Source organism: Cupressus sempervirens, chromosome 8, assembly GCF_028749045.1.
Source record: "Cupressus sempervirens isolate cs-2001-9-10 chromosome 8, ASM2874904v1, whole genome shotgun sequence".
Taxonomy (NCBI): Eukaryota; Viridiplantae; Streptophyta; class Pinopsida; order Cupressales; family Cupressaceae; genus Cupressus; species Cupressus sempervirens.
This window is the reverse complement of record NC_143125.1, coordinates 116,145,158-116,165,017: the sequence shown is the minus strand read 5'-3', so window position 1 is coordinate 116,165,017 and position 19,860 is coordinate 116,145,158. Positions and strand designations below refer to the sequence as shown.

Sequence of the window (19,860 nt, the reverse complement as noted above, 5' to 3'; positions counted from 1 at the left end):
CCCTTCCCCCTCACTCATCCAACTGAGACTCTCTTACCACTACTTCCTCCAGCATAAAAAGTGGACTCTCTTCCTGTCACAGTGTACATCCCTTTGTGCTTCTCTCTCACAATCCCCCAACTCCTTTTGACATACCCTCTTCCCCCACCATCCCTCCCCTCCCTCCATCTTGGATCACAACTCCTTGGTTTTGCACACCTCCACCCTCTATGATATCCTCAATCAGGCTCTCATCATCCCCACCCCCTAACCCATTGCCATATCTTCACCTTCTCCAACATTTGTGAGGCTATAAGATCCATGAATAGTAGCAAGACAATTGATGAGGAAGGGTTCCAAGTGGAACTCTTCAAGCTTGGTATCACGATTCTGGGCCCCTTCCTCATGGTTCTTCTCAACATGATCGTTTGTACTGGATTCCTTCCCTCCTAAGCGTAGCATATTATCCAAATGATCCACAAGTTTAGGTTAGCTTTAGACCCCAATAACTATAGAACCATCATGGTGGGAAACAATTTCTCTAAACTATACGCCATGATTTTGTACACCATTCTCTCTAGTGAGTTTGATAGGTGACTATTTACCACATGGGGTAAATAGATTAACGCACACAGACAATGAACAAGAATAGCTATACTCCTTGTATTATTCGCATATGCCCAAGACATTACATTATGCTTATGATGATTACAATGATCCCGAAAGGTGTATAAATACTTTCCGAAGAACCTTCCCGAAGGGACCCATCGGCTGATTCACAATTTTACTGACGACATCATCCCCCCCAAAAAGAAAAGTTGTCTTTGGACGAAAATTACAAAATATCCGAGATAAATTAACAAAACGAAATACATTAACTAACTGACTACAACAAAATAGATTTGTTTCTTTCACGCTCGTCCCGTGCCTGCACCAAACTGGTCTCCAAACCACGTTGCATCTGTAACCTCTAGTTGCATCTATAGCCTCTGGTAACACAATACTGTCTCCTTAAGCTGACCTTGATAGCCACCTGTGCCGCTTTCTCTGCTTCCAACTCTGGGTACACTGAGCCAAGTATCGTTGTACTACCCTCAACTGGATGATCAGCTCCTCTCGAGCTCTTTATGCATCCACCAAGGCAGCTTCACGTCCAACACCTACTCCAAGTGCCTCAAAGCGTATCACCCCTCTCGAAAGGTTTGCTCTGTTGTTTTCTCCACCACTGGTACACAAACACTCCATGCCTACAGCAGCTCCAGGTCTCATCAACTGGTCAACTTCCCACGATTGATAAACGCAACGACTGGGGGTCTAGGGAGCAACGGCGTCAAATGTTTACCGCGTGGGGTAAATAGATTAACGCACACAAACAATGAACAAGAATAGCAGTACTCCTTGTATTATTCACATATACCAAAGACATTACATTATGCTTATGATGATTACAATGATCCCGAAGGGTGTATAAATACTTTTCGAAGAACCTTCCCGAAGGGACCCGTCGGCTGATACACAATTTTACCGACAACAGTGACATCTTCGTACAAGGGGGCAGGCAAGTTTCAAAGCAATCTTTCACACCATGGACTACATTTTGACCCTTAGGGCTATCATTGAGGAGGCTAGACATTGCTCTGTGAAGCTCTATTGTTGCTCTGTGGACTTTTGCAAAGAGTTTGACTTCGTGCTAGGGGTGCCTCTTTTTCAGAGGCTTCATGGCATGGGGATCTTGGAGATTATGTTGATGGCCATCATGAGACTTTATGAGTGTTGAGGGCAGATTTAGGACTTCACAAGGTTTCTCAGACCCCATCCAAAGCACCATTGGGGTGAAGCGGGGCTGCCCTATTTCCCCCACTTTGTTTGGCATATACATGGACAAGTTGAAGGCTTTCCTCAATGAACTCTCACTCCTACGAGATGGTTGTTCTTTGCATCAACTTTTGATCTCCATACTTTTCTTTACAAATGATGTTGTTCTTCTTGCCTCATCCTTGGAGGTTCTCCAACAATTACTAAATGGCTTGGCCTCATTTTGCAACTCGCGGCAACTTGTGGTTAATTTGGGCAAGATCCAAGCTATGGTTTTCAACTATTTGAAGACCTCCCAACTCCACTTCTTCCAAGGTGTTGATATTGAGATTTCCTCTCCGTACACATACTTGGGTATCAAATTTCTCAGTCCCTACTTCAGGATGAGACCTATCATGCAACCCCGGGTCAACAAGGGGTATAGGTCACTGTTACATCCCAAATTTTCGCCCAATTTAAATAATCATATAGTCGTTATGTAATTCATGAGAAGTCAATTGGCTATTAAATCAATTAAATAATATGATCATGTGAAATGGAAATATGGTTGTTCATTTTACTTCATGTGAAGATGACATGTTAGTTGTTCGTTACAATTTTTACAAAAAACAAATACTATTTTAAAAAGTTGGAAAAGTCAATTGCTTGTTCAAATGGTGGTTAGCCTTTATGATGAATAAGAAAATGATTTTTGATTATAGTTACCTTGATTTATATTAAGGAATATGTTATTATTGAAGAAAATCTTCTTGGTTGCAGAACACGTCGAAGGGGGGTAAGTATTGCCAAAACGAGAGCTAGGATTGGGGCATCAAATGTCCACTAACAAGCCATCAGGTATGGATTCTAACCATCTTGGCTAAGGTTAAAATGACTAGGCAAGCAATAGTATACCTTGGACAACCATGAGCTAACCAGGCATTTCATAACACTTATCAATTAAAGATAAACATTAAGCATTAAATTAATAAGATAAGTTGTTACCTTTTTATCTGAGATTATTGTGGAGCATCCTATTATACTTTACATACTAACACCTTGCTACTAGGATACCTATGCTTTCACATACATGTATATGTGTGTGTGTGTGTGTGTGTGAATCAATATAATGGTATAAAAGAAATAAATGATTAAATTTACGCACATGTATCTATGTGTACGTACAAATAGAGGTGGCATAGATACCATGATGCCGATATATTTTTAAAATCATTTGGTGGGAGAACCATTATCATTATTATTGTTCCTAGTTGATTTTGAGCAATTGCCTATCTTTTCATCAGGCTTTTATTTCGCAAATGTTCTTTTCAAATATTTCAACCAACAGAGTTTATTCTTTTTTTGAGTCAATGGAAATGTAATTCTTTATGGAACCAATACCTAGCTATGTGTTTGCCACCTCAACCTTTCTTGTAACCGAGCATGCGTTTGCAGACTGTTTTATATATCTTCTCGCCATAACTTTGTGAGCATTCTTCCAAATTTAGCTCTACGATTCTTTTCATTCTTCTAGCAATAATTATAAGCCATACTGGGAGTACTGCAGTTAGTCTCGTGCTCAAGCTCCTATATCTTTCAAGAGCCAAGTCTTTGTGGTTTTCAGACTTGCCAAATCTTTTTAGCATCCAACTTCTTCAAATTTCATTTTCGTCTACTAGACAAGGATAGCAATTTATACCTGTACAAGCCAGTGCGCCTCTTTCTCCGATTGTCCCTAATCAATTGAGAAATCCCTATGAGACTACACCAGTGGATACCTATCCTATCCCATTAGTGCGGAACCCCGTGATGTTGGTTGTCAAAAGGAATAGGGGAGATGTGATGTTTCGAAGCACCGAATTACTTTACTACACATAGTCTAAATACACTAGTTTATACAGAAGTGTTGGCAATATGCCTCTGAGATAAGTACCGTATTTTTTGTACATGAATATGATATCATAAATGCAAATTGATACCAATACTAAAACTTTACTCAAGGGATCTCCTAGGAAGCAATCATAAGGACTAGAATGGTCAAGATAAAGGGTGGAAGGAGAGAACATCCCTGCAATAGCAAAAACAAGATGAATCAGTAATATATATGTATGTATGTATGTATGTATAACAACATTAAATAATTGAGTTAGCTCATGGTTATCTAATATATAACTCTTGTTGTCAAGTTGAACGGTGGATGATCGGGCATAACTAATAGGCCACTGAAATCCTTCGCCAAGGTAGGTTAATGGCATGCTTGTCACTGTGATCACTAGAGGTCAGAGTGCTAACTAATAGAGGATAGGTTAATGGAGGATATCCACAAGCTCATTTGTTGTCTAGTTGGCACTCACCGAGATGCTTAGGTGGCAAGACCGTGGTGCCCCAAGCCTAACCCCAGGGTAGGGAGGGTCTTTCTCGGATGAGATTGTACGGGGATAAAAAAAGGTCCATGGTTGGGAGGTTAAGCCCATAGCAATGCTTCTACTCTCCAGTAGATGTCGAGGCTTGCTCAACACAATGACCGTTTTCTGTTTCATATTTGGTACTTCATTCTTTTTATTATCATTTGGCATAATATTATATAATCACAATACTTGGTTTTGTTATTTTCCTTGTGCTATCATTTGAAAGATTGTATTAGGAATGGAAAAGAAATAGATATGGTAGTTATAACTGTATTTCTTGTGAATTTAGATTAGTTTGTTATTGTTCTCTTTAAAGTGAATAGCAATATCTGAATACGTTCATTAAATTCCTCTTTCAGATGAAGTAGTTATTATAACTATCACTTTGTCATTCTGTGATGAATATAGATGTATCTTGAATTATAATTTTAAATTGGCTACGGGAAAAAAGCATGTTACAGTCCCTCGCCCTTATAGAGCGGCAGTGCTTTCGTCATCAATTCCAAGACACCATGTCCAAGATGGTTCTCTTGGACACGTTGATCAGGTTAATGATTCTTTATGGTTTAGTGGTTTGGGGGCCTTTTTTTTTGGAGTCAGACTAGGCTTCAATGGAGAGGGTCTAGTCCCTCTTTCTCAGGCGTACCATCAAATGCCACTAGTCTACTCTCCTCTATCATTTTTGTTGAATTTGGGGCTTAGCCTTTCAAGCTCCAATACATCTTTGATATGGTTTGCTTCCTTCATTCCCTCAGTGCTTTGTAGGTTCGACCAAGGGGCGTCACAAATATTCCTACCTAGCCTGTCACTCCTCGAAGGTGATTGCGGGGACTGACTACGCTGGTTATGCTTGCTACTAGTATGCACAGATTTTTGCTCTTTTGAGGACAGTGGGGATTGACATTGACTACCTCCCCCCTTCTAGTTTTCTTTGGACACCTTTATTCATCTCCTCCCTTCGCAAAAGGAGCTGAACAAGCACGTTAGGGCAAAAATTTACAGACAGTATATCCTTACCACATGGATTAATCGTTAGGGGGTGTTTGGTTGAGGATGGCCTTTTAGGCGAAGCAGTTTTTGGATATTCGGAGTGGGGTCATTGTGCGACCTCCATACCTTTCTCAGCGTTGGTCACACGCGCTTCACATTTCTTTGGGGTCTTTCAAGGTGGGCTCACATCGGCTTCGTATTTAGATGGATCATCACATTGACAAGAAGGCTTGGGTTTGTGTAATAACCCTCAGCTGGTTATAACTCAATCAAACATTAATTTCCTTATAAATCAGTGGTTTGACATTTCGTCAAGCATTTCGCAAGCAACTATGTCACCGCTGTAATGAACCTGTTGGCTCACTCTGTAGATGTGCTGAAAAATGTCTTCTTGTGTCCAAATGTTTGCAATTATATTGGACTCTTTTTGCAATAAATAGTTTTTACCTTCAAAATTTATATGAATGACTAACAAGTGAACAACTAATAACAATGCCAATAATTCAAACATATAACCACTTCTAATTAATGCAAATCTGATTGCTTACATGACATTTAACAAATGAAAATTGAAATTGCATACACTGAATGTGTTTACAATGGAACCTAGATGATGGATGCAAGAATTCAAAGGAAAAAAGATGCAACAATCTGCCCAGCACTCCTCAACACTCAAACATTCCTTACAGCAGTCATTGACAGTAACTTTTGGCAGCCACGTTAGGCAGGGTTAGTACTTGTGCCACCTCCAATAGTGATCGCAGCCTTCTCTAATAGCTGCCTGGGCTCTTAGGGTCTGATTGCAAGCCCATTAAAATTCAATGCAGGCCCTGTACTATTCAACACAGCCCTCTACAAAAATCCCAGGCTTTCCCAGTCAAACGCAGGTCTGTAAAATGGCACAGTCAGTGCCTTTCAGCCGCCAAATATGCTAACCTTGGCAATGCCAATATGTACAGATCAGATTACTCAATAGAAGAATGAAGCACCAACAAGAAAGGACTCCAAATATCAATTCTCCAACAAGTGCATTTCTCAACAAAAATAATATCTCCTAGCCACAGTCAACCATAGTAAAGGAGATGCTAACAAACTCATAAAACAATTCTCTTCTCAGCCACAGTGTGAAACAGTAAAGAAGTTGGGCAATCTTAGCTATAGCTCAACAGCTAAATTGCAAAGTGATTGCAAATGCAATTCTCAGATCTCAAAACCCTTATATTTCAGCAAGGGCACAAACTCAGAAACTCCTCACAAGCAACAAAAGCAAATAATCAATCGAATGCTTTCCTCATCAAATGGGCTCATATTTATAATCTCCAAATGGCAAAAATTTCCCAAATGAATGTCACTAAAGAATTTCCTCAATACAACATTAAAATATAATAAAGTGTCATACAATATAATTATTAACTACTTTTGGCTCCCAAAAATGACCTTTTCCAACATAACATAATATTCTGACACATAAGGCCATTGTTTTTTGTGCCCACGATTTAAAACTTTCCGACCCAGTTCCAACGAGCTATGATACTAAGGTGACCAACACACAACACCAACAAAAATAGCAACCTCAGCATATTTAGATGAATAATAATAATATTTCACCTGTCTTGCGGAAACAACTGTAGAAGCATCAGAATAGAAATCTTACAACAGAGCGATAGAAAGATGATGAATGAGCCTGACAGGGTGACTTAATATAAATAGACACTCCCTCTAAGATTCTTGGGGCCCAAACCAAAAGTCCGAAATAAAAATTGAGAGCATCACTCAACTCCTCTAACTCAACTGAGCTCATCAGAACCAGCAGTTGACTTACTATAAATAGTAAGTCCCTCAAACGGAGCCAAACACACCATAGGCTGCTGGAAAGCCTTTAACCCCACAGCTAAGACCCTCAAATGCTACTGTCAGCTCACGAGGGTCGTGATGGTGAACTGACTAAGTTAACTGCAAGAACTTGCTAAAAATGGGGGCATTACAGTCTGCCTACTATGCGAGAAGGGTGAGATGGAGATTGTAACACACTTTATCATTCGCTGCCCCATCCATTATGAGATTGAAGGGAGGTTCTATTGCTTGTTCTAAGGGTGTCGGTCTCTCTCAACTCTCTTCGAGTACACCGATTGGCAGGATCCTGCTCTCTACCTTCATGAGTGTTTGAGACTTTGAGACCACACCTTCTAGATTCAATCACCCTCAAGACAGGCCACGGATCAGCTCATCACCTCCTTTTTCTCAATGATCTCCCTTGCCCAAGGTACCAAGTAGTCGCTGGTCCTCCTACTACTAGGCACACCAAGTTTGTGAGGCCCTGCAGGAGCTACACAGAGCAGCAACACTCCACCTCTAGTGGCTCTCAGAGATGATGTGAGACTTCATCTCAACCTAGGTCGTACTCTTTGATTCTTGGTCTATTCTCTATGGTAGAGGGCAGCTAGTTTTTGGCTGGCTGGCACTCTTGCTTCTTGCTGCTCTTTGTTCTGCTTATCCCTGGACACCATTTGGTGCTCCTGTTGTTGCTAGTTTCTTTTATTGTGTCTTGGCAGTCCCTTAACTCTTGTGGTCTCTTGTTGGACATTAATAAGTTTATCTTATAATATGTTGTCTCTCAACAATAGTGAAATGGGATTATTAGATTCATTTTTACGTGAAGGTAGTTAAATAGCAATATCTTTATGCAGTTTAAAGAACTTCTGAGTTATGCACAATGTAAAAAGTTAAGTAATTTCTTCATGTTATTGAGGACTAGAAGCAAAAAAATATTTCCCCTTGAATTGTTCATTATTTGATATTACTATCTAGAAGTTAGATTTGTCCTCTTACAAAACTTAGTGTCATTGTATATCGCTAATTAATATAAAAAAATTAAATCTTATTTTCTATTAATTTTTGCAATATTAGGGGTGTACAAATGCAGGAAGCTTTTCCTCCATTGAAAGGCATTTGTAAATCTTCTCTGTAACAACCTAGCAACTCTACTTGTGCTTACTCTATATATTTATTTATTTATATATATACCATTAGATATCATTTTCATCATAGAAACATAAAAACAATGTTACAACAAGATTACCTCATCTTGCATCTGTCATTAATTTGTTCAGTCAAAAGATTCTTTTCATGAACTCTAATCTAAATATTTTTTGTATCTTGAACATCCACTAACAATTTTTCCTCGCATGTTTTATACTTGGCATGATGATCCTTATGTAAAGATCTTTTATAATTAATATTTCAATGACTTTGTTGCCTTTCTCAAAAAAAACCATTTTTTTTCTCCCAAAGGAAATCTCATGTTATCACATGAAACTCCAGAAAAATAATTCGGTAGCTGAGACATAATTTATCTAATATAAAAATAAATTTTCAAGAAATTTTGAAATACATGCAACTAAAATACATACATTGCTCTTCTATCTGATCTTAGTTGACCTCTCTTTATAAGATCTGACACAGAACCCCGTCCATTGTCACCAGATCGCCTAGCTATATATCCCTTTATTGCAATGACAACGAATGCAACCATCATACCCAATCCTACTGCAAAATTTGCATGAACATCTCCATTCTGCTGATTCCATAAGACAGCAAAGAAAAAGGCAAATGTATGGATTACAAAAAGTTTTGAGTAAATCAAAAGAGTGAGTAGTGAGTCGCATCAAGTAGTTTTTTCTTAATACTTAATATTAGAAACCACCTTAGAAATTCCTAGAAACATCACATAACAGACCAAACAGTTTACAAGTAGAAAACAGAATCAATTGTAAATGTGCAAAAACATCAACCTTTTAGTGGCATACTAATAATACTTCTTTTCATTACATATTCATTTTACCTCATGTTGAAAGCTTTCTTTCTGCAAGTATTCTTTGTCTTGGCTAATATTTAAGGATTTCTATGAAATGCCCTTAAAGAAAACCAAGTATTATGACTATACACCCTCCCTAAATGCTTTGTTTGCAAAGCAATTGCAATGCTGAATGTTGAAACACTGCATGCCCCAATATAGTTACAAGCCATGCATAGGCCATGACAATGCTTATTTTAGTACAAAATAAAGAGAGGTTTAAATCAAAACATATTACTTCTTCGAAGCTAGCTATTTGAGGAAGATCCACATAAGGAAGATCCACATAACAAACTCTGGGGCCTTTACACCACATGTATCTTTCAAGTTGCAAATTTCAAATTTATGGTTATTGATAATCTGATTAAAAAAGGTTTGCTTTCTAACTCTTTAAAATTTTATTTTGAAGATTCTTGACAGATAGATAGGGGTAGATTGAGGTGCTGTCATATCCCATGCCAGTATATAAGATTGCGGCATCTGTAAAAATTAAATTGCAGTCTTAAAAAAATCAGTGTAGCCTTTGTAGAAATTAAGCTAGGGCCAACTGAAGATTAAGGAAAAGAATTAAATCAAAGTCCAACTAGATGAAATAAAACATATTTTCACTTCATTGCTAGGGGCCAACTAAGAATTCAGGGTATAACCTTTTATTAAGGCTGTCCAAGGTGCTTAAGATTATATAAGGGGCCAACATATTAATATTTAGGCACTGGTCATCTAAGATGTCGTGCTCCTGCCAAGTACCAGATCACAAAAGCGAGAAGCTAATATATATGTCACCCAAGCAGTCAAAAAAGTCATAGCTGCTGGATCACACCAATTCTGGAATCCTATTGAAATCATAGTGCACCCTACATCCGATTTCAGCACCTTGAAGAGTAGCACGAGGCTAGAGCAGAATACAGTTCATAAAGAGGTGATTGTTACAGTCTGCAAGATCTATGAATTAAATAATCCAGCACACAGCACTTAACTCCTACCGTCTCAACCCAGCCCTCTCACAGACTCGCATACTTGGCAGTGGATTGAACATCGTTCACAGATTTATGTGAGCCAGTAACAAATAGAATGGTTTTATTAAAACTTAACAGATTGATTCTATAGAGGAACAGATAAAATTAAAGAATATAAAGGAACAGCATTATTTTATCAATGATCTACAAGACATAAAAACTTATATTAAACAGGCCTTAATCATGTCAATTCCAAGCAGCCATAAAATATAAAGGGATAGCAACTAATTTCAAAAGGAGGCTTCATAATGAAGGGGGAAATTCTTAGTGTGGGTTGTGACCTATGTACCCCTGGGATGCGTCCCCGGCAAAAAAACTAGAGTTTCCGAGACGGGGATGTCCAAGTATGGGACGTCCCCCAGCCATCCCCAAAATCATCAAATCAATAGGGGACATCTCCAAAACCCAGGGACGTCTGGGTGAGAAAAGGAGGACAGCTTGTCATCCCTAGTACGAAAAGGGGACGCCTAGACTCCCCCGACCATACTAGGGATGGCCAGCTGGCCCCAATTTTTGGCATGCAAAAAATTAAAAAAGTCAACACTAAAACATTTTTTTAAAGCTCCCAACTTGGTCGCCCAGGTGGGCCCCACCCCTCCAAATGCCCTTAAAGGTTAAAAGAGACCACATTTTGGTTGTTTTGTCATTTGCTTGGTTTTGCTAGTGAAGTTGGAGTGTGTTGCAACTGGCCGAGGTTTTCATTTTGCAAGATGAGGTAATTTTTTTGCTTCCAAGAGCTTGACCAAGGGTATGAGCTTATGTTTTGTGCACCAAGTATGGAACTCTTTATGCTTCCATTTTCCATTTTTTAAATAGATTTGTAGTTTGAAAAGTCTGATTTTTTTTCATTGTTTCAGCTCATATTTCCATTGCGTTTTTAAATCTCAAAACAAAGCACAACGAGTAGCAATGGGAGTAGTAGTAGTGGTGGTGATGAGGAAGAAAATGTGGTTGGGGGTAATGTTGCTAGTAGTGGGACTAGGAAAAGAGCTGATCCTAAATCTGATTTGTTTAAATGCCCTTCCACCATTATGAAGGATTTCGCAAAGGGTCCTTTCAATAGGAAAAAAACCTCTTCTTCAATATGTCACACCTAGTGTAACAACCTGTTTTTCCGAGTCTAATTATAACATCTATCATAAGCATAGAATACAGTTTTAACTTCGACTTCATAAGAAGGCAGTTACATCATTCATGTTCATGTGAAGAAGATTATAGTTAAAGTCAATTAAACAAAATTTCTTAACTATTACTTGAAATGAAATTACTTCAGATATTGAAATCACATACCTCGGAAAAACTGAGACTGAAATTCATCTAAGTATGCTTCAATTAGGGCATCAACTACCATCGATTTATTTAGGGCTTCTGGTACTGCTTTACCACTTAGGGCTTCCGCGACCATGGATTCAATTTAGGGCTTCCGCGACAACGGATTTTATCTAGGGTTTTCCGCGACGACGGATTCAAATAGGGTTTTCGATACCCCGAATTCAGTTAGGGCTTCCAATATCACCATATCAATCAAGGTTCCAGCTGTCACGCAATCAATTAGGGCTTTGGATTTCTTTTCCTTCTGATTGCTTATCTGTGACAAATTCTCAAGATTAGATAATTACTTATATTCAATATGCATTTATATGAAGTAAAATGATGATAACAATGAAATACCTCAAATTAATCTTACCTTCTCATAAACAAAAATGATAATAACTGTTTTCGATAAACAATTGAATTCATGGCTTATCTCTGTTTGACGCATATCTAACATCTTGAGAGAGGTGTAACTTTGCCAGGGGCTTTACCACCCAACCTCGGACCACAATATATATATCCCCACATGATCTCTAACGAGAAAGGCCCTCCCTACCCGGAATTGACAGGGAAAATCTTACCATTCACTGGGCATCATGATATATAACACGCCATACGACTTGGCAGCAAGAGATCATCATAAGAGGAATATGCATGAGCTATTATTAATTCATATTAAATGATATCTATTAAAATGTCATAACTGATATTACCGGTTCTTATTGTTGATGAATCTTTCCTCACGCCCCCTCAACCTCATCAGGCCTCCAAGCCCGTGATTTCCAGGTGCTTGTTTAATATTAATAAATTCACTCTTGCAGGGTATGAATGTTTGTAATACGTTCTGAACAGTTTTTCATTGCATATCCATATCTTTTATACACGTTTAATACTTTCTTATGAATAAAGAAACATTTATGGTTTAAGGCAGTTTTCCAAGAACTAGTATTCTTTTACTGACCACCCCGATTCAGTCTGCAATTATATTAATGAAAAAGAGACACATTGAACATTCTTGATTCAACAGTTGCATTAGAAAGAAAAACACGATTGGCCATTCTAAATTCGGCAACATTCTTAATTTTCTCCTGCGCTTATATCTTCAACCAATTTTCAATATCTATATCCTTGAAAAACAAATTCTCAATACACACAGATACAGCAAATGAACTCATATTATATCCAACTTGCAAACTAGAAGAGGACAACTCATTGCACTCACTAATCATCAATAGATCTTTAGATCGGTGATTCCTCAGTGCCTGAACTCATTACATCTTATTCATAACATTATGATTCTGCATGATCATTATTACTGCTTTTACTTGTTTGAGAACAGAGCATTTCATGACACAAACTACAGATTAATGACAGGGTTTGTTAAAAAAACATAATCCTTATTCAAAGGTATAATTGAATTAAGTGATGGAATTTGGTAACAACCGACAATGCTTAAGATGGAATCATAAGTTTACTACTTCTTTAATTTGCTTCTATCAAAAGATCATCTTTCTAATAAACAGTAAAGTAATCAAGCTCTGTTGGCATTATTCTTTTTTTTTCTGAGCACAAGAAAAGAACAACAAGACTCCAATCTATGCATTTTGTATCAACTCGACTCAGAATAAGAAAAAGATGCAAAACATGAGTGAAAGGAAATGAATTTGATTTTATTACACCCTTACTTAGCTCTGATTACTGTGCGCCCAAACTGGTAAATTCTTCAAATATCTACAGTATTTCCATCACTCAAAGATGTGCTGGATTGATTTACGTATGTTCAGATATTTGGTATCATGGCTATTTAGAATGGTGCTGCAAACGATGGTTGTTTGGGGCAGAAAGGTCGACTGAACAACTCACGGCAAAATACCTTCAATGATTTGTCAAACTCGGATTAATGAAGACAGAACTCTGAGACTATGGCGGGAAGCAAGAGCAGATGGGAATATGGTTGCCTCCATTCGAAAACGACAAAGGCAATATAAAAGATTTGATCGGCTTTTCACCTACTGCCGTTACACGACTCCACGCGATTTGAATTTCCATCGATTCGAAATATGAAAACGTTGGATCAAAGGTGAAAAGGTTTTATTAATATTATTATAATTCGACAATTTAATTTAAAATCTTATAAGTATTTTAAAACATCAATCTATTAATTTTTTTTAATTTTTTTTTTTAATCAGTAAACGGCCATGGCCATAATTTCTTTATTAATTTAAATTTATAATTTACAAATAGATCCCCCGTTATGACGGGCACTGGTAGGAAAGAACGGGTAAAGAAAACCTCCAGTCTTGCCTAGGACTTCAGTCCTATATTATACATTAGTAAAAGGGGCATACCCTAGTGTAAGTTTTACTATAATATCCATATCTATAATCTGCCTTTCCCTCGAAGCTCCAAATTGGTATAGATGTTAACAAAATCTGTCTTCAGTCATCATAAACATCAAATTGTTAAGGGTTAACAAAACCAACATAATTATTTCTCATTGTACAGCCAGGAGGCCCAAATTAAGTTTTAATCTGAAAAATAAGTCTTGTCAGGGGCCTAATTAAATTTAGATACTACATATTGGTTATGTTTTTTTAAAAGATTAACTTCTAATTTTAGATAATTAATATAATATTGAAATGATTTATGATTGAAGATTAGATTTTTTATTAAATAATCTTTAACTAATCATAAGTTAAATTCATATAGATTTTAACACTTAATAATTTATTAAAGCTAGGTCTGATATTTTCACCCGAATCCAAAGGGGAAGCCATAATGACCAAAAGATATTGTTGAAGGGCACCCAATCTTTGCAACTTTATGCCCCAAACTTCATGAATGAATGAGATACCCGGAAATGAAAAGACTGAATTTAAACAATCATAGATTGGAAGCTAAATTGGTGGATCCAAAATATCATGATCAAATCAATCTAGATATCGAAGCAAATTTCTAAAAGTCATTTCATTACTATAGATTAATATATACAGAAACATAAGTTTTTCCGAAAAGTTTGATATGGACATTATTTTAAAATATGCCCTGCTAACAGTTTTGGCCGAATATCCGCTAGGTCTGTTATCTACTTAACATCCATAACTAAATATCGCTAAAATCCAAAATTTGGGTCAGAATAATACAAATGACCCATTAACATCTTAATATTATTCTATCTTAAAAACCATTATGATTTCTGTAGCTTCATTCAGGTTGGTGGCTTTGGAACCTGGCGGAAATTCAATGTTGATCTTCCCCTACTAGTTTTGTCATAGTTTGGCAAGCAGAATTCCACATTCTCCAGATTATTAAAGTCCACGTTTGGATGGATATAGGCATCATACATCCGTAGGTAAGTCATTAACCAATCCCTTTCATGATCTTCAACAATTCCCCTCCATCTTAACAGAAAGTTGATACTTGCCTCCATTCACGGCCATTCTCTAAAAAATTGGAAATTGTCTCTAACTACCATGCAAGGGCGTCTAGGGCTTCTTCCAATTTCCGAGCTGTTCACATCAAATTCCATGTAGGCTTCAAGAAGAGGGATGCGAAGTCGGGCGTCAATATTTGCAACAGCAATTTCCAACCCAACTAACCAACAGGGTTCGAAAAGATTATGGGTAATCCTAATGATATCCCATTTTTCTACCCCAACTCTAGCTAGACATCCTACCCAGAGCCCAACGACGTCGCTATTAGTCCTCCATGAGTATTCGTAGCTAAAAACCCCTTCTCCTAAAACACGGCTGACTGCTACACAACTCATATCATCTATGGGCCTTAACAGACGATTCCAGCGCTCTTGTGTGACCGGCCCACAAAAGGCCATGGTGCGTTTTTCAAATGCATGAAACAAACTTATGTTGGTATCCATGACACTCAAAGCAAGCTTCTCTCTATTAATTGAAAGAGACTAAACGCAAACTAAGGTGAATGCCAAAGTAACCCCTGTTCCTTGAATAAATAGGAGGAATCGAAATTTCTGGAAACCTCATAATGGCGATGACATCCGAGGGAATAAAACATTTCCTTGCTGATTCATCATTTAAAAAAGATGGAAATACTTAGGTGAGAGATTTTGCTATCTTGGTACTCTGCCCCAAAACGTGTGGAATAATTATCTTCGCCGGAGCTTGAAGGAAAATGATTATATTGCTATCAAAAATGGTTTAGAATTATGATTAAATTCTAATGTATTAAAGCCATCTGTACCTAAGTTGGCTAATATATCCGCCTCTTTGTTACCTTCTCTATAAATGTGAACATATCTAATTTCTTCAAATGTTAAAAGAGCTTTGTTAATAGCTTCTAGTTTGGAGTTTAACACCCAGTTTGGGGTACTTCCTTTCCTGAGAGCATTAATGATGATTTGGGAATCTCCTTCTATAATAAGTTTTTTGATTTTAAGTTTAATACACAGGTTGACACCTTCTTCTACTGCTTCAAGTTCAGCGATATTATTTGATACCTTGTTTAGAGACTTGGATCTTTTGATAATCCAATTGCTTGATTCGTCCCTTATAATACATCCAATTCCTGCTTTTCGAGGGTTTCCTCTTGAGGCCCCATCAAAATTCAGCTTAATCCATCCTGGGGGGGAGGTTCCCATTTACACTCAAGTCTAGCTAAATCATTCTTTTTTTTGTAGTATAGGGGAGGATTGATTAATAAAGGCCATCGTTTTTTTATTTCTGCGTCCCATTTAGAGAAAGATTCTTCTTCTCTAGGTCTCTTTCTGAGATCACTGTTCATTACTTCGGAAATAGCTACTTCTATTTTTGTAAATAGGGCTTGTTTTGATAGACATTGATCTTGGAAAATTCGACGATTACATTCTTTCCAAATTTCCCAATGAAAAATGGCCGAAGAGATATTCCAGAGTTTGCCATAAGTTTTCTTTTGATTGTCTTTAGGCCACCCCACTAAGTGATCTTCCCATCTTCCTACTAACAGGGAGGACCAATTAAATTTGCTTTGAAGCCACCGCCAGCATTCTTTAGAAAATTTGCATGTATATAAGAGGTGTTCTGCAGTTTCTTCATCCTCTTTACAAAGAATACATCTAGAAGGTCCTTCAAATCCCATTTTCCGAATTCTATCAGCTGTTAATATTCTCTTTTGCAAGGCTTCCCATAGAAACGTGCCTGCTTTAGGGAGACCAGCTGTGTCCCAACATAGGTTCAAGGGAAGGGAACTTATTTCCCATTTCTGCGAATTTGTGATCATGTTGTATCCTTCTTTAACTTTGTATATCCCATCTTTAGAGGCTGCCCATATTAACTTGTCTTCCCTATTCTTAAGTATAATGGTTCTGTTTTTTAGTATGTTTTCCAATTTCTCTTTGTCTTCTTGGTTAATATCGCAATTTGATAACTGTTTCCATTTCCAACTTTTACCCATATCTGAGTAAATTTCCTCTAAATAATCTTTCACTTTTGTTCCCAATTGAGTTTTGAGGGTAGATATTGCATCTTGAGATAATTCTGCCCCTATCAGCGGGGGGTTACCATCCCATGAATCTTCCCAAAACAATGCTTCTTCTCCATTCCCTATATCCTAGGTGAGGTATTTGGAGATCAAACTACGATTATGTATAATAAAATTCCATCCTGCTGAACCCTTGGGGGGGGCTTTGGTTCTGAATAATGATGTTTTATCTAAGGGGTCAAGATATTTGTTAAAAATTATTCTAGCCCATTTCCTATCCCTTTCTTGGTAGAGTCTCCAAACTTGTTTGGCTCCTAGTGCTTCGTTCTGCCATTCCAGGTTTTTTATTCCTAATACACCAAATTCTTTTGGTTTGCATATTTTATTCTAGCTAATTAAGGCATCTTTTTGCTTGCCCTCTAATCCTTTCCAAAAGAAGTTTCGTAGTTTACTTTCCAATTTAGCGTTGATATTTTTGGGCAAATGTGAACATGAAAGTTGGTAGGATGAGGTAGCTGCTAATACTGCTTTGATCTTTGTTATCCTTCCTGCCTTAGTTAACCATCTTCCTTTCCAGGATTCAGTATGGTTATCAATTTTCTTAAGAATGTGTTCCCATCCCTGATTTGAAAACATATTCTTGTCAAGGTAGATCCCTAGATATTTGAATGGTAAATTTCCTTTTTTGAAGCCTAATTTCTGACAAATTTGATTTTCAACTTCTGTCTTTGTATTTAGGAAATAAATCTCTGATTTCTCAGCATTGATCATTTGCCCTGATGCTTTGGTGTATGTTTCCAAGATGTTTTGTATTTGCTCTGTCTCTTGTAAAGTGCTAGTTCCAGTAAGTATAGTGTCGTCAACAAATTGTTAATGGGTAGTGTTGTCGACATTATTTGTGACTTTCACTCCTTTGATTTTACTTTCCTCTTGTGCTGCCTTGATTGCCCTTCCAAATGCTTCTGCCATTATTATAAACAGGAATGGGGATATTGGGTCTCCTTGTCTAATACCCCTTGAGATATTAAAAAAGCCTTCCAGAGTTCCATTGATGAGAATCAAAATTTTAGGAGTTGATATACATTGGAAAACAATGTTAATCCATTGTTTGGAAAAGCCGAAGGCCTCTAAGGTTTTACAGAGGAATCTCCAATCTACCTTATCATATGCTTTTTGGATATCTAGTTTAAGCAACATGCAAGGTTCCTTATTTTTAATTGCTGAATGGATAGTTTCCTATATAATAGATATGCCATCTAATATGGATCTGCCAAGGACAAATCCAGTTTGTTCTTCTGAAATGAGTTTAGGAAGAAAGCTTTTGAGACGAATAGCAAGGATCTTAGAAAATACTTTATATATAGTGTTACATAACGCGATAGGTCTGAAATCCCCTAGCACTACGCTTTCATTTTTTTTAGGAATGAGTTAAGAATGTATGATTGATTTCTGTTAAAATTGCTCCTCCCTTCCGTGTAGCTTCTAAAGCTTTCCACAACTCTTCTCCTAGAATGTCCCAACACTGTTGAAAAAAGAAGGCTTGGAAGCCATCTGGACCCGGGGATTTATCCGGTTTCATGCTGAACAGTGCCGATTTCACCTCTTGAAGGGGAAAGGGCTTGTTAAGAAATTTGTTATCTTCTTCGGATATCAATTTAGGGATGTGTCTTAACAACTCTTCTTGAGCAGTTTTTTCTGATGATTCAAAATTGTTAAGAGTATCATAGAAATATTTGGTGAATATTTCAACAATTTCTTCTGGATTCTCGGTTTGCTTCCCCTTTGGATTCCTGATTTTAGAAATGGTTTTATAGTTTCTATTATTTATAGTACTGTTATGAAAAAATTTTGTGTTCCGGTCTCCTTCTAGGAGCCATTTTTCTCTGAATTTTTGCCTCCAGAATATTTCTTCTTTAGCTAGAATTTCTTCGTATTTAATGAGGTATTCTTTTTCCAGTTGATATGATTCGTTATTCATACCTTTTATTAGAATCTCTTCATTTAATTTACTCATTTTTCCTTCTAATTCAAGTTTCTCTTTAAAGATGTTTTTGAAATGTAGATTATTCCATGTTAAAAAATTTTGTTTTATATTTTTAAGTTTGAAGACCAAGCAAAACATTTTTGAACCCTCAAACTGATCCTCCTGCCACCAATCTCTAATCTGATCCATAAAAATTTTGTCCATAAACCACATTTTTTCACATTTAAAGGGATTTCTGCTAGGTTTAAACTGCTCTTTGATTTCCATTTGCACTAGAAAATGATCTGAACCAGCCATGGGTAGAATTTCCGCATTGATCAAATTATTCGTGCTAAGATCTCCTTTTAAAAGAAATCTGTCCAGTCTTTCTGCTATATAACAGTATCCTTTTCTTCTGTTATTCCAAGTATATATACCATTCTTTGTTTTTATATCCATAAGAGAGTCTTTCTGGATCCAATCTTTAAAGTCTTCCATTGCTTTATTTTTTTGGTTACCCCCCTGTTTTTCGTCCTTACTTGATACTACATTGAAGTCTCCTCCTATTATGACTATTTCTATGGGTAAAGAGTTGATGAAGGTGCTGATAGCATTCCAGACTGCAAGTTTCTCTTCTGTAGGTGTTGGTCCATAAACATTGATTATAACAATTTGTAAGTTGGATTTTGTACTAACAATTCTAGCTCCCATCCAATTTGTTTGTGGAGAGAATATTTTGATATTGATTAATCTAGGATTCCATATTATACCTAGTCCTCCTGAGGCCCCTTGTGCCTACTGAAATTCTTATTTCCATTTCCCTAATTTCTGGCTCAATTTTATTCCTCCTTCTTTATTTAATTTAGTCTCTTGTAGTAATGTGATATCTGAATCAAATAAGGTAAGATTATGCTTTAATAAGCATTTTTTGCTAGGAACATTAAGGCCCCTAGCATTCCAGGTAGTGATTTTCATTGCTCCTTGGGAAGGAACTTCCCCTTCCCAATGTGAAGAACATCCATTATCTTTGTCTGATCCTTTACTTGCCCTGCAGCCTCTCTGAGTTCTTTTAATGATTTCCTGCCACGTTTTTGTTTTAGTTTTCCACAAATT

The 19,860-nt window shown here is 37.1% G+C and overlaps 1 protein-coding gene across 2 annotated transcripts in view; it reads right to left on the bottom strand.

Moving 5' to 3' along the window:
- The window catches only part of MCD1 (multiple chloroplast division site 1), a 175,927-nt gene that overhangs the window by 144,811 nt on the left and 11,256 nt on the right, over positions 1 to 19,860 (bottom strand). For both annotated transcript variants that reach the window (XM_089796941.1, XM_089796942.1), the window contains exon 3: positions 8,582 to 8,745. In XM_089796941.1, coding sequence (XP_089653067.1) covers positions 8,582 to 8,745 — 164 coding nt within the window. The remainder of the gene's footprint in view (positions 1 to 8,581; positions 8,746 to 19,860) is intronic.